This window comes from Patella vulgata, chromosome 9 (genome assembly GCF_932274485.2).
Source record: "Patella vulgata chromosome 9, xgPatVulg1.2, whole genome shotgun sequence".
In the NCBI taxonomy this organism is placed as follows: Eukaryota; Metazoa; Mollusca; class Gastropoda; family Patellidae; genus Patella; species Patella vulgata.
Genome location: NC_065887.2, coordinates 43,314,604 through 43,331,589, shown reverse-complemented (window position 1 = coordinate 43,331,589; position 16,986 = coordinate 43,314,604). Strand labels below are relative to the sequence as shown.

Genomic DNA, 16,986 nt, shown 5'->3' with positions numbered 1-16,986 from the left:
GAAAACTGAATTGAATGACTAGAAATTAGAAATGAAGTGTGTATATTGTCTCTTTAATCAGTTCGGTTAACTTCCAGTGGTATAAGGTGATGGATTGATCTGGTTAGTACTGTTGGCGGTAGATTTGTATTCTTGGCGTTTAGAACTTGTACTTTCGCTGACCGGATGAAATTTTCTCTCTCCGTGACTAACTCGACAACATTTGCCAACTTCCACCAAATGCTTGGCGAGTTGTGATTCTTGAGGATGACGATATCTCCAAGTATGGAAGACCAAACAGCAAAAAAAAAAAAAAAAAAAAAAAAAAAAAAAAAAAAAAAAATGTTGTTTCGATAGTATAGTATAGTATACTTTGTAGTGTATAATTCTTCTGACACAACAATAAATGATTTTCCGTGTGAAAATAAAAAAAAAAAAAAAAATGTTGTTTCGATATTGACGAGAAGTGTACGCAGCTCTTCGAATTAAAGAGTTTTGTTGTTGTTTTTTTTTAAGCAATATATTTATTCAGATTTGTATCTGAATAGGGATTGGGGAACAGGCATAGCCTATAGTAAACCCTTCTCCCTGTCAGATATAAAAACATGTATTTACATTTTAGAAATAAATAATCAATGTACACATGGAATGGATTTACATTTTAGAAATAGGCGAATAATGTACAAGTAAAAATGTAGTTACAAATAGTTGTCCCTTGAAGCGTCTGGTGATTTCGAAAAACGAGTGGACAATTTTTAAAATATTGAGTGAGGTTTCTATGTCGCCAATTCCGTGCAGTAAGACAGTAGTGTTTTGATGGATAGTCGGTAAATTATTAATTGTATTATTTTGGGCGTCTGAATATAAGGAGCAATTCAATAAAAAATGTTCAGTATCTTCGAAGTGATGACCACATTTGCAGCATGGATTATCAGTAATATGACGTAAAAATTTATGTCCGTTTAGATTGCTGCAAGAGAGACGCAGTTTACAATGAATAATTTGGTTTGTGCGGGATCCAAACGAAAAAAAAAATGGTGGTGTTGAATCTTGAGCCATCAGTTTCGAATTGAAAATATTTAGAAATGTGGAATTTTTTGTGTCCGCACTTAGTTTGTTCCATTCTCTAATTGACGATGGTATGAAAGAATTATAGAAAATATTTGTTTTACATTTATATTCAGGTAGACATGTGTTTCGGAGATTATAATGTGCGCTTTTTGTCAAGATCAACTCATGAAGATAAGATGTAGATGTGGGACCTCCTTGATAGGAATACTATTTAGTGTAGAATTAAAGAGTTGAGCATCCTATTGTCTTTTTGAGGCAATGTTTTAAACTTCCGACTAAACGTTCCGAAAATCCACCCCACCATGGGCCCTTTTGTACGATGGTGTCCCAAATGACTTGTTTGTTGACAAAGTAATTTGAAATTTCCTCACTTCGTAATATTTTGCTGATAAATTACTGTGCACATTTGAATGTATTGGCATTGTATGACAACAGTCTTGAAGGAAGTCCTCTTCGATTCGAAGATCTTCTGGACGCGAGTAAAAATGATGGGACAGAGAGATCCCTTGTAAGTTCAAATGAAATGAAATGAAATGGGGTTTAACGTCCTACTGGTCCGCTCCGAACTGGGTTAATGAAGTGTGCTATGAGGGAAATTTTGCCCGGAAAGCGGCACTACGGCCTACTCTTATATCGAATTCCAACTGTCAAGGGATCTTTTACGTGCACGGGACCTCGGTTTTTCGTGCCATCCGAACGACTAGACAGCTGTCCTTGTCAAGCCTTCCGCCCTCCATTTGTAAGTTCAAAGTGTACCGCTCTTGTTGAGGCACATGTAAATAAACACACGTATGTTTTTGAATTGTCTCCTAAATCATTTGTATGAAGCGGTCCCGCCAAGTCTAATCCAGTATTTTTAAACGGTGGATCTGAACTAACGCGATCTGCAGGTAAGTCTGGAATTGGCGGACTTGAATAAGGATATCCTTGTTTTTTGCGGCACACGATACATCGACGAACAATCTTTTTGATAGCTTCGCGACCTCTGATTGTCCAAAATGATTCTCTTATACAGTTTAAAGTTTCTCGAATACCGTTATATGGTGAACTTTGTGCTGAGCATCTTGGATATTTAATTTTGTGAAACAATGTTTTGATGGCAGCAGATATCGGCGTTTACTTTGCTCGCATACATTCGAATCACCAATACGGTAGATTATCTCTAACTACCAGAGTTGATGCACTTGGAATAGGTTTGTTGGATGTCCCCTGACTGCCTCTGAGATTTCTCGTGTCTGCACCTCAGTTTTGATGGCAGTGATCAATTCTGGGAACTCCCATACGTCTTTTGCTGTAACACGGCTACTTGAACACGAATGAGGTAACGGGGGTGAGAAAACATCCGCCAACCCGACATCACGACACCACGATAACCCGACATCACGACATCACGACACCACGACAATTTAACCCGACAATACGACATTTTTACGCGACATTACGGCATTTTTAATGTCGTGGTGTCAGTTGAAAATGTTCATTTTTTTTGTGATTCTCGCCCGTGAATTACGCAACTTCAAAGTTTCCAATTGGTTTGTAACCAAAATCTCACTCTATGCCGACCTGTATTCCAACCATTCACTCAGACTGCTGCAGCTGCATTCGCAAATAATAATCGATGCCTGAAAAATGTCGCACAAAGTAGAGTGACTGCAGATAAAATGTTTTAATCCATAGTCAATTAATTACGAAATTCGTGGTATTCATTTAATAGAAAAGTAAAATTAATGTGTTATTAGATATCGGGAACTTTATTTTGCCAACTAGATGAAATAATAACTTTTGTTTTCACTTTACCCGTCTGAGCGAAAAGTCAAATTGCCCGAAAGTTACGGTACGGGGGTAGCCCCCCCCCCCCTCCTCCCGGCTCCTACGCCCATGCATAACCGAGCCGTTGGCGCATCCGATCAACCTGATTCTATAGGGTTATGATTACCTATTCCACCTAATTGACCTTAGTATTATAATAATGTTTGCCAGTATACGGATCAACTGTCAATATGGTATGTAAATTCATTAAAATGATGAACCTACCTGTTATGATTATACTCTTTCCTTCTAGTGACGTCATCTTAAAGGAGCTAAATCACTAATATTTGGGACCTAGAAATTGACACAATAATGTAATATTAATCTTTAAAATAAACTGGAATACGTGCAATCTTTTCTGTTTTTACTGTGATTTCTAATCAGTTATGTTCGGCGAAATACGCCAGAAGTCACAATAACTAGCGTCTGGTTATTCCAGTCTACACCAATAGTATTTATTGCGCATGTTCTCCGGGTAAGATTATGGCGGCACCGTTTGGCATGACTTGTGGAATATGTCTAGCCTCGTTCTTCGAGTCTCTTGAGACGTTAGCTACTTTAATACCTTATGTAACCCGGAGGTTGACCCCGAATATATATACTGTATACTCGTCACGTGATTGTAGGTTACAAATCAAGTGAGAATATTATAAACTAACTTACAAACAAAGTGGGAATTTATTGTGTGGTTAATTGAGGGAAGAGTCTTGGTGTATGTAAATCAATTCTTTCTATATACATAACAATATTAAAACACGTTGTAATAATCGTACCAACTAGGGCTAGTCTGAGTGTCGTACCAACTAGGGCTATTCTGAGTGTCGTACCACCTAGGGCTAGTCTGGGTGCTGTACGAACTAGTCCTAGTCTGTAAATGTTGTAAGCATATCATCATATTATAATACGTTTCCCACCTTTATATTTCCAGCCCTGGTCACATTTCAACAGAAATCTTTAAAAAAACAGGATTTTCAAAAGAGGACCTAACGAAGGTAGATATCACTTATTGTTTTAAATACATCTCTATTTTACTGTTCCTGAACATTGTACTAACAACCACACCTATCAACCCAATTCTAATTATAAATTAAACCGGATTCCGTTTCATTTTTCACCTATATTCTAGGTTATACAGGTCACAATTCTATAGAATACAATTACTGCTTTTTACTGAGCGACGTTTCGACTAGGCTTCTCTAGTCATTATCAAGCTATGATAAAAAATGAAAATATGACAGGACAATATATACATGTACACAACAATGCTTAGTTAATGCTGACAAACCAGGGATGTAACTTAATGACGTGTACCTACTGGTAATCTGATTAAATTAAACGCTAATAAGTAATAATACCGCTAATAGTAGTAAGTAATTAACTAAGCATTGTTGTGTAGATGTATATGAAAACAGTGTTAGTGTCTCTTTTGTTTATTTACTTTAATATCTAACATATAAATCAGATGTTTAATATTTCTGATCCAATAAAATCATAAATTATTGGTGAGTTGATGTGATCACATTTGGGTAAGTTCATTATCAAATCAGGAATATTCATATACCGTCTAATAATAGTAGCTGTATCGAGTGGACGTTAAACCCCATTTCTCTCTCTCTCTCTACCAAAGATTGCAGTTTAGAATAATGCATCTCTTACTGTTTGACACGGTGAACTTTTCTTTTAGAATTTAAAAAGGCATATGAAAAACGTGACTAAACTTTTAACCTCAAAATACCAAATCATGGCACATATTACTTACAGTCTGTCACTGCCAACATTTAATGTACAACCTCTCAATACTATTACATTACATTTAATTTTCAAGACCACGCATAGATCGAGAATAAAAAATCGATTTTCCCGAAATCTCTTGGATTGCAATATGATTGTAATTTCAAACAAAAAAACAACATTCTCTTTTAAGTGCTAGCCCATGTATTTGTTGTTTGGGCCGATTTATTCAAAGACAAAACAGCAACACACAAAAATCTTATAACCCATCACAAACTTGAAAATGGAACTGGGACTATAGATAATTGGTGAACCACGGTGGCTCAGTGAGTAACCCGGGGGCTCTGTGTTCGATCCATGCGTTGACCGAGAAAGTTCTTCGTGAGTTTCCGGCATGGCGCCACCTTGTCAGTGGGACATGACAGTGGGCATGGCAAGGGAAAACCTATAGTCCTTCGGATGGGACGAAGCGACGAAAAACGGAGGCCCCTTTTACACATTGGCGTGCACGTAAAAGATCCCCTGGAAGTTGGAATTCTATATAAGAGTAGGTCTTAGCGCCCTGTCCGACTCAAATGGCCCTCATAGCACACTGTATGGCGTATGCCCGTCTTCATTAGCCCAGGTTAGGAGCAGAACAGTAGGACGTTAAACCCCAGTTCATTTCATGGTCATTCATTTCGTTAAACAGGCGTCCAATATCCTCGGGGGAACATATCACAATTATTATATGATTTTAGTAAAACCGTTGGTTCCACCTGTTGCTGTTGGCCTATATTCTGGGTCGAACCTACATTGCAACCCGTCACATCCCAGGACCTGGACAATTGTCGAAAAAGTTGCACAGTGTCCGCCATTTGTATAAAAAAATAAGAATAGTTCACATGAGAGTATATTTATTTCGTTCATATTCTATCAGATGATCATATCCCCATTCATCATACCATCTACAGCTGCCTTGGCTATATTCATCACATGATACTCTTGGTTGACCTTCTGACCTCACTGGGTTGACAGGCTCCTGTGGTCGTTTTCCCAGAGAGTAAAAATTCTTGTGATAATACCTAGGAAAAAGACAACGCATATATACATGTTAATTCTATTAAAATTAGATTATAATTTCATTTTGTTTAATTTTTCTAATTTTATTACAAAACAGAAAATGTGATTGACTGGATATCAGATTATCCTGAAATGCGATCGACCTTATATAATGTCTTAGTGTGATATACAAGAACCGACCCAGTTCGGTTACTGATGCTCACATGACGTCAACACAGCCGGCCATCTTGGAATTGCGTTTAAGAGCGTTGAACCAAGAAGAGGGGGGTTACCTGCACCAAAAAGTACCAACCGAAATCTCAATGGTTGACCACAGTCGGTCATTTTAATACACGGATACATTGCTTGCAGGTTATGTTTATTTTTCAAACATTCATGATCTTAAAACAAGCGAGGATTCACATGGGAATCAATAATAACCTCAGAATAATTTAAGTTTAATTTTTGTCATCGTCATTTCTTTATTTTATATTCATTTATTAACAATATTTTATCTTTCCAGACATATGTGTCACCTACCATCTTATAAGAATGTATTTTTGTCCACTTTTAACAACGGATGCCTCGTGTCGAGACTCGGGCTCACATTTACCCGTCTTATCCATGTTATTCCATAATAACGCCCGTCCTTTTCTGGGTTTTACCCAGATTCCCAGATCTGTAATATTGAAAAATGATCCCAAAAAAATCGCATTAAGTGTATTATTTATTTCTCATCAACATTTGATTTAATCGGAATCCACCCATTTGCATTTAATGAAAATTGTTGATATCAAAAATTTAAAATTTAGATGAAGCAAAGTAAAATCTATGTATTGGTGGATAAATAAATATTGACTGTAAGGCAACAAAACAAGCAGCTTAGTCAACAGAACACAAAAACATAAAACACAATTATTATTTTAATTAAACCGACGTTTAGTAGAGGATTCTCTCAAAGTCTTAATTAATATAGTAATTGTGATCCATATTATATTTTTCTGTTTATTTTAATTAAAGCGACGTTTTCTTAATAACGAAACGTCAATTTATTAAAGACGGTACTGTTCAAAATCTTTATAAATGCCGCTCAAAGAAGAACCTATAATAACAATACTAGTCAACGTGTATATATTTATATGACTGGTACATGTAGTTGTGTATATATTTATAACTGGTACATGTAGTTGTGTATATATTTATAACTGGTACATGTAGTTGTGTATATATTTATATGACAGGTACATGTAGATGTTGTATATATTTATATAACTGGTACATGTAGATGTTGTATATATTTATATGACAGGTACATGTAGATGTTGTATATATTTATATAACTGGTACATGTAGATGTTGTATATATTTATATGACAGGTACATGTAGATGTTGTATATATTTATATGACAGGTACATGTAGATGTTGTATATATTTATATGACAGGTACATGTAGTTGTGTATATATTAGGATGTTAAAGTAGGATTGGATATTATAACATACCTGGGAATTCTGTTTTTCCACCATCAGCTACATCGTTCAGATAGACGAGTACTGATGCCATGCGATCTCTTTTATCCGTTCCATCTACGATACAATCCGTGTGGGTCTTGTAAGCTGTAATGTGAACAAGGGGAGGTTAGAAAAGTTGAGAACAACCCAGTTTATGTAAATATGTTACACGCAACCAAAACAGCTTTCACAGTCCATAACTTTTATTATAGAACGAGCGGTTTACAAAAACATGGAGCGGCGGAGTAAGAGTAACATCTAGCATTCTCAGAGGAATAAACATAACAATTCCTTACAAACAATTACTAAACTAATTTTATTGAAATACGATTAGGAAAAAAGGTGTAAAGGCAGTGGATTCATTGGTGATCTGACTGAATTTGGTTTTTCCTCTCCTCCGTGCTATACCTAGCCCTGTATGACAACCTCATGATAAAACGACTAATTATAAATTAGAGTTAACTCCCCTTGACTCGCCTTATCAAGACCTAAAATTGACCCCCTTTTCCTAAAAAACTACCGAATTATTTAAGGCTCATACACTAAAGGCAGCGTAAGGCACGTAAAAAGGATTACGTCCCCGATTGCCTGGAGATATGACAATAAGCCCGTGTATGCAACAACTCAATCCTAACACAGATGGTGAAATATGATCAACAATACCCAAAGTACATGAACCTTCAACTGGGTGAATCCTCTGAAAACATGGCTACAGTTTCTGTGCCTCGTCAGGATTTCGAAGGTACCCAAATTCAATCTCTCAATGTTCAACGTACACTTGTGAAAATGCCTTGCAATGGTCTTAGTCTCGTGCATTCCTGCCGCAATTGTCTCTATTTCGATTACGACGAATAGTAGTCTGATAAATGTCTTCTGGGAAAAATTGTCTCATTCTGTTAGTTAACAATCACTGTAAAGTTGATATCGTTGATTTATGAGCAAATCATGTTTGCTTACTGTTGTTTAGGTTATGTGTATCTAATAGTGATGGGTGTTTTAAATAGTCACGGTTTTACATTAGAAGTGTCATCTTTCACAGATAGTTACACATCTCCTAATTAATGACTACTGTATAATTTGTAACCACTTTCTATATACGTGTGGTTTAATGTTCGAGAACGAGACATTTAGTAATATATTGAAGCACCACGAGGGGTGTTAGTACCGAGCTGTTGTTTCGATATATTACGCAATGTCTTAAGCTCGAAATCATTAAACAACTTAAAATACAAACATTCGTACGTGCTTTGCAATGAAATACGTCACGTGGATCTAATATTGCAACTAGTATAAATAATGTACGCTTGGCACAATGTACATACTAAACAGTAGTTTAGAATAATGATCACTTGTATGATTTAATGAGAACAATTTTCAAATACAAGGAGAATCTCCGTATTAACATTATTTTTGATTTACTCGAATTGGAGACAATATCAGTCTAAATGATAGAGACTATAGTCTAGTGTGACTAGGCGGGATACTTGGTTGTCTTTCCAGAACGTGCCAAATTGAAAGAATTGCTGTCGAATGCCAGAGATACCCGAGTCGGGCCCTCTTTGGACATTCAGAAATGGAATTCTCCCAAATCTCAAAAATGGTGACAACTAAGCGAAAGGGTGATCCCGGGCTACAACGCATGCACTAACTGCATAAGAAAATGTCTCAACCAACCATGACAGCTGAAACATATTCGTTGTGTTTAATTACGCCACAATTCTACACACACCACCTCCATTGTCGGGACGGCCAGAGCTGTGATAGGGTTAAATTCCACGTCACTTGATTCTGTCAATTCGAGACGTTCCGCACTGACAGCCGAGCATGTCTAAACGGGTTATTTGAAGGACTTTCCCAACAGGATATGACGTTAATAGAAGTACCTTTCCCAACAGGATATGGCGTTAATAGAAGTATATTTCCCAACAGGATATGACGTTAATAGAAGTACCTTTCCCAACAGGATATGACGTAAGTTGAAATTTACCACCATGAGATGGAGGTAAACCCATGGCTTTATGGATTCTATTTTCCAACACGGTAGAGAATGGACTTTCACCCGGATAAAAAGCAGTACTATAACTCCAGTTACCATTAAACCATTTCTTTAATTTCAAAGAAAAACTCGCATTAACACAAGTTGTTCCTGAAAATAACAGAACGAAAATATTATTTCAAATAAACCTAAAATTAGTTAGCTCTCTGTTCTAGAAACTGTAAACAGTGATAGAGAACTCAACACAAACTATGTCCTTTTGGGACTAACATACGGTTCAATTCTTTTTCAATAATTCGCTTGTGGGTAGGGGTCTTTAGTAGTGGGAGGAAACCGGGGATATAGGCCACCCTACCCCTTGTCACGCACAATCTGGGAATAAAAACCTTATGATCTAAACAACGCGCCTAGAGACCATTCTCACTCCGACCTTGAAATACGAGTGATATATAAATATATAAAGATATAATTATGATGGCACAAATTACTGGGATCCTGAATACTAAAAATATCGACTATTTATTAGTAATTAATGGAATGAACATTAACTCTTAAAGTTTTGTTGATTAATATTTTCTTCAGGGTGCAATACACATGTGGCGATGGTATTTACACTTAGGTTTAATAATTTCATTCCAAAAAACTTATATATCATGAGAAATTAGATCTAATACCAGATGTTTGCTGAACCATTGGTAAATTTAATTATAGAGCTATTATTCAATATCCAACACTTCTCCCTTCCAATAAATTTCGCCAAATACTGGGGTCTGTTTCATGAAATTTTAACTAAGATAAAATCCAAATTTTAGTAATTTGATTGGACAATATTAGGTTGATTTTAGTGTTCAGCCAATCAAAATTGAACTATCTGCTAAAATTTGGATTTTATCTTTAGTTAAGATTTCGAGAAACAGGGCCCTGATAACCGACCTAGACCCTCCGTACGCTGAATACTAAGAGGTTCTGGGTGATCAAGACTACCCATCGCTTAAGCTGTTGGGCAGGTCGTTACCTTTGGATCAAATACAGCAGAGTCGCCAGCAAATAAAAGCAAGTACAACAAAAACCTGTTAGCTACTAATCTAATGTGATATCCGTTTTGATGCGTATGTGTAAATCGAATTCATATGATCAAAAATGCTTCGTTGAATTGCACGCTTTTTCCTAAACTCAACCCCGTGAAGATGTTTATGTGTAAATTGGCTTATAAAGAATTTAGATGGCTCCATTACTTTTCCTTACCTTCCATAAAATCGTTAGGTGTAACTCTTATTTTCTTCTGGGCATCTTTCAGGTGTTTTCTCAGAGTCTTAATACTATCAAAACAAATAAAGGGGTCGTGAAGAGAAGCTTGTGCCACGTGATTATCGTGGGCTCTCATCAACCCTTCTGCTTCAACTTCTGATAAAAACTCGTCAAAAAGATAAACCCTGAAAATATTTAAAATATTTAACCAGTTCAGGAGTTTTTCTGAAGCAGATATTTTTTTCCTAAAGGTACACACACTGTTAGGCACAGTTTTATTCTTTGTTTTTTTGTTTGTTTTTTTTTTACTGTTGCGCCATTTTGATATGTTAGAAAAATAGTTTCTAAAATGCATTTAGAAATATTTTCAAATATTTCATGAACTTGTATCATGAATTGAACGGGAGAGAAATTGAGTTTATAGGTTGATTTGTTGTTGCGAAATAGGTAATTTTGCTAGAGTCAACGTTGCAAGGTTAATATTCAAGTTTCGTTAAAAAAAAAAAAAAATGCAATATTTCATTGGCACCGTAAGTGACGTCATTTCCACAAATATATTTGCTCAGTAATTTGCACATTTCCAATAGATTTTAATGAGTTTCATTCGGTGTCAAATCACCCCCCAAAATTGAAACAGTAACCCGTACTCACTTCACTTTCCTCTAATTTGGTCGATATGCTCATTCCAAATTTCGGTTTCATTGGAGTAACCAATCGGTTACTAAGTTGCGGTGATTAGAATAGCCAAAACTGAACGGGCTATATCTCAGGAAAACCAACCTTTTTAAGCTAAAATCAGGCAATTCAAAGAGGGTAGGGTTTGTGCCATTGTTTAATTTAACAAGGAATGACCCATTATCTTGACGATCGGGGGAAATACAGCTTGAGACCAATAAATAGAATTATTATAAACATAATAAAACAAATCAGATTGGGTCGACAACTGATAAAAGATAATATGCCTGGGATTGAACTTCTAAATTCTGTAATGTATTATACCCAGGGGCGTATATAACGATTATGCTTTGGGGTGGGTGGGGTCGGGTCTTTAGCAGTGGGAGGGAACCGGAGAAAACCCACGAAGTTGGACAGGCGACCCTGCTTCTTGTCACGTACAACCGGCGGAGAATCGAAACCACGACAGGTGACTCAATGACAGACCTTATGATACAGCGCGCACGTGCTAACCATTCGGCCATCCACCCCCGGGTTGTTTAGCAAAAACGCGACCGACCGATGCACTTGCCTCTAATACGAGTGACACAGTCAGGAGCCCAGCATCACAGGTGCGAGTTTTTCTAGGGGGTCCGCCCCATCACCCCCCCCCCCGGACCCCACCGAAACATTTTTGAATCTAGATTCACTGAAATGTCATTTCCTGAACTTTGGAGGAAGATTTTGCAGAATTTTGATGGCAGGAAAACACTTATAACATGAATAAATTAAGTTTTAATTTCTACTGGGATTGAATATGCAACAAGTAAGAATTCTTAAGTTCAATAGATCGTCTTAACATTTCATAATTTAAAGATGTTTTACTATTTCTGAAACCTTCACCTTCTCTTTTACCAATACAAAAGATAAAACTATGCTTCCGATAACTTCTTATCTGTTCAACTAATATTATTCATATGACAATCAAGAATATATTTTGAAATATCAAAATCTTTGTAATATCAAAATCTCTCAATTTCATAGACCAATATACTCATAACAGGGAAATTTTTTTAAACATAACAAGTTGATTAGGTTATTTTGTACTATACCTTTGCAGTTTAGGTGCATGGATTCACACAAATACAGTCTAATAAAAATGTGTGCACATATGAATTTAAGCGCCAAAATATAGAATTATCATGTATTTATCTTGTCTAAAAATTTCAGTTCAAACTCTGAAATCGTTTGGAGGTGAACGTCAAAAGCTTTTATTCGGACACGTAACCCTGATAATCTACTGCTGTTCCTTTAGAAGTCTCTATAGTGTATGACCCACGTGCTGTACTTTGACCTACTTTCAGGTAAATTTCACCTACACGTTATTTTTATCAAATAAAAGTCTGGTTTTATCCAGACACCCGTCTCCATTTCCAGATAAATATTGGCGGGTTTAAGTTGTTTGAAAACGTATCACGTATATTGAGTTAGTTGCTCGGCCACAAGGTAGATGATTTTGAGGAATTTTAATACAAAATTAAGTTATATTTATAGCACGGCTTTCATGAACTAACGGGTGTTACCGGAGGCCGAAGGCCGAGAGGTTATACCTGTTAACGAATGAAGCTTGCTATAAATGACTTGTAACATTGACAACTGCTCAACATGCTTATTGTTATTGCACAGAAAACCCACCCCACTTCTCTATATGATTCTACTAAAACTAGTGTAAACCAGCAAAAGTGTGCAATAACATTGAACATGTCTAGTTATTGCACGGTTAAGCTCCACTCAATCTGCTAGAGGGAAAACAATCTGCTTATTCAACGAAAAGAATAAAGGAAGATTTCCCATCCATGTTACAAGCAGTTTTATTCTCCAAAACATAATCGAGGTTGGCTCTTTAAGTATTTGGATTTTTTCCCTCGTATTTTGGCATTGTTTGTTAACCTCATTAATTCATTTAGTTTGAGACTGACTATCATGAGCACTTATTTTGAGACCGACTATTTTTTTCCCTCGGGGAAAAACATTTCTTAGACCAACCTACTCAGAGCAGAGTAATAGTGAAAAACGTTTCTTCAGACATGGCAAGTTTACAAGGTTATTTTGAACTAGTTTTTTTTGTGAAGTATGCAGTTTAGGTGCACGGATTCACACAAATTAAATACATATATTAAGTATTTTAGATTTTTCCCTCGGGGGAATTTTTTTTCTTAGACAAACTCACAACTGAATAAGAGTGAATTTTTTTTTCAAACATGACAAGTTGACAAGGTTATTTTATACTATAGTTTGTTTGCGTGCGTAGCGTGACGTATGCAATTTAGGTGAACGGATTCCCGCAAATACATTTATTTCTTATTCTGTTCTGGGGGGGGGGGCTCAGATGAGGTTTGTTGCCATAACAAGATCTGACGTCCTACTGTTCTGCTCCGACTAAGCTGATGAAGACGCGACGGGGGGGGGGGGCTCAGATGAAGTCATTACAAAATCTGGTGTCCTATTGTTCTGCTCAGATGAACTATTGCCTTAATACCACGAAACCCGGCTTTAGAGTCCTATAACGTAAGCCTCAAAAAGTCTGGACGTGCGCGTCGATTATAATGGTAGTTAAAATGTATTGTGGAACAACTTTATTTCTAATATATTTATATATTTACTTACTTGACGCTGCTGTTGTTTGGTTTTTGAGATAATAGTTCCACAGCTGGTACACGTCGCCCATCAATGAATGTTTTCTTGGGATCAATCGTTGAAACTATACTGGCTTTAAAATCCTTGAAATCTGGAGGTAGATTCGGGTCCGTCTTGGTTTTGGACGCGACATCCCGTTTAGATTTTGATGATTTCAATTCGCTTTGTTTATTACTTGAAGGTTTGCCTTTATTTGATTTGGGCGACTTGTTGTGTTTTGATGGCGTGCTGTTTTGAGATTTAGTTGGTTTGTCATTACTTTGGGACGATTTTGGTTTAGATTGTGTTGGGCGCTTTCTTGTTGAACCATCAATATCCTCTGGTGTCAACACAATCGATTCTTTTCCATTTCCACCAAACTTTATGATGCTTTCATCACCGGATATTTTCCACCCTGATTCAACCTCACCCGGCTGTCCAAGAGAGCTTTCGTCAAATTCGTCCACGACTTCAACTTCCAATTCACCAGTTTCTTTCTGCATCGCTTCAAGCTCCGATTCCATTAAATCCTCTGGCGGTTTTTCTTCGTCTGGTTTTGAATCATGGCCATTCGATTCGTCCTCCTCAAGAAAGAATTCTTCATGTTCTGGGTCATGCTCAGAGTGGACTTCTTCAAACTTTAGACCAGGGCGGAGTTCTTCTTCGATTTCGCCCTCCTCAGGTTCCAACGTCGATTCCTGTACTTCCCCTGCTGATTCTAAATCAGCAGCGACCTTTTCTTTCTCTAACACATTTTCAGCGTCTCCAGGGTCGTCTTCTAAACCATGTAGGTCGTATTCATCTTCTTCTTCTTCTTCTGGTTCTTCTTCGTCTTCTTCTTCTTCTCCTTCTTCTGAGTCTTGTTCAGCATCTCCTTTGATTAAATCACTGCTCTGGTCTGATTCTGTTAAACCTGGATCCCCCGATTCAATCAGCGTATCCCTTTGAGAAGATAAAGTCTTCAGGAGTCTAGAAATATCGGGATAAAACAGGAAACCACATAAACCGATCATGAGCGCGAGAAGAAGAAGAAAACGAAGGGATGAGAGTGTAGTCTGAGATAACATCACATCTTGATCTTTTTTAGGATGATTGTCGTTAGACTTTGGTGATCGACCCACATGAGCTCGCTTTCTTGCCATCTTGAACTTGGTTTATAACTGAAATATATAATCCGATTTAAGTTACCGGAAACATAATTATTATTCGATATTGTTTGATGTAGTACAAAAGGCCGTGGTTTTGATCCCAGGAATACGGTCGTCTGCTTAGCCTCGTGAGTTTGCTTTGGTTCCCACCTCTGCTAATTCTAAAGATCCGTACAATGTTACTTCCAACACGAGCTATTCTCATATACCATGCTATTCTCATATACCATGCTTTCACTGGCTCGTACAATGTTACTTCCGACACGAGCTATTCTCATATACCATGCTATCACTGGCTCGTATGAATCCGTTCTTGGAATTTCATGAGGTTGACTAGCTGTTCGTTGGTTTACACAGGTCAATCCTAGCTCTGCTATATGCAGGACTGGGAAGTACATCCGGGCGTTATTGGCTTACACAGGCCAATCCTAGCTCTGTTATATGCAGGACTGGGAAGTACGTCCGGGCGTTATTGGCCTACAGCAAGTCATGATTCAAATAGACAATAAAAAGTGCAATGAAATGGTGTTTTCTGCACCAATCTGGCTAATTAGGACGGGTTGTCGCCATGACATGTGTTTTGAGAGTAGTTTCCCCCTGATCTTAATCATGTGTAGATCATTTTCTACCATGCCAAAACGTATTCTTTGAATGGCATTGAGTAATTGGAACATAACCAAATAACACACTATTTATGGTATAACAATTACTGTGGTTTATTTCACTGCGACGATTCAACAAGATTTCACAAGTAGTTATCAAGCCTATAACACAAATAAATAAAATGAAAATAATACGGTTTTATATATATATATATATACTAGCAGGATACCCGGCTTCGCTCGGGGGTCATAACTCCGAAACCGGAAGTGGTAGACTAACGCCACCTGGCCTGTTACTCCCCGGTCCGAGCTACCCCTATACCCCAAATTTCAGACTCGGGGCAGACCTAGTGTAGCCGCCAACTCCGAACAGACCGGCTTCGCTCGGGGGGGGGGGGGTCATAACTCCGAAACCGGAAGTGGTAGACTAACGCCACCTGGCCTATGTTACTCCCCGGTCCGAGCTACCCCTATACCCCAAATTTTAGACTCGGGGCAGACCTAGTGTAGCCGCCAACCCCGAACAGACAGACAAACGACAGTCACAAATATATATATAGATAGATAGATAGATACAAGAGCAGTGCGAACCCTCCATAGAATAGGTAGACTGACCGTATCCCGGCAAAGTTGCCTGATAGTCGCATAAGATTTAACTGAAGTATTATAAATTGAATTTATAACAAACACATTACCACTGAGTGACAGATGACAATGGATCACATTTCCAACACTTTAATTTTAAAACTAATAAGCCAACAGTGAGGCGAATGTCCCATGTCTCAATCCCAAAATACATAGATGCCACATATTAATTGCACATTTATCTTTTTGAGAAGTTTAGAGCAATCAAACTGATTATCTATATTTTGTCTAAGCAGACAATTTTGATTTCACGATCGAACTCGGTCAAGATTTTGACGTTCCCTGAATGGTTAGCGTCTATCAGTGAGTCGACTGGCGTGGTTTCGAATCCCCGGTTGTACGTGACAAGGAGTAGGGTCGCCTGTCCAACCTCGTGGGTTTTCTCCGGGTCCTCCGGTTTCCTCCCACTGCTAAAGACCCCTACGCGCAAGCGAATTATGTAAATAAAATTAAACCATATGTTAGTCCCGAAATGACCTGGTTTGTGTCGAGTGGACATTAAACCCCATTTCTCTCTCTCTCTCTCTCTCTCTGTCTGTATACATGTACACGAAGTTTAACTTTTCGACCTCAATTAAAAGCAGAGTTGATATGTTCCAAAGCTAAATAGCCAATGTAGAACATTCTCATCATCGAAATTGGTCAAGTCTTGAGTTTCATCACTCTCACCCAATTAGAACCAAGGTACACAAAGTATATTTGCAAATATGTGTTTATAGGTGTACAAATTGACGCGGGAACCAAACAGGAACCCCATTTGGCTTCACTACGGCGATAGACCACCCTCTCCACTCCATGAATTTCCTTGAGACGGGCGTGACGTTTAGTATATTTTTAAAGTATATAAAATTTACCTGCAGTTGAAATGATTATA

The 16,986-nt window shown here is 37.6% G+C and overlaps 1 protein-coding gene across 1 annotated transcript; it reads right to left on the bottom strand.

Annotated features, from left to right (window-relative positions):
- Window positions 1–5,469: 5,469 nt before the first annotated feature.
- LOC126832346 (uncharacterized) lies at window positions 5,470–16,986 on the bottom strand. Its single transcript, XM_056103450.1, has 7 exons — window positions 16,967–16,986; window positions 13,709–14,877; window positions 10,385–10,572; window positions 9,095–9,289; window positions 7,135–7,248; window positions 6,172–6,310; window positions 5,470–5,654 (listed from the first exon to the last, which is right to left on the bottom strand). The coding sequence occupies exons 2-7, from the start codon at window positions 14,857–14,859 to the stop codon at window positions 5,471–5,473; spliced, it is 1,971 nt and encodes a 656-aa protein (XP_055959425.1). The 5' UTR covers window positions 14,860–14,877; window positions 16,967–16,986; the 3' UTR covers window position 5,470.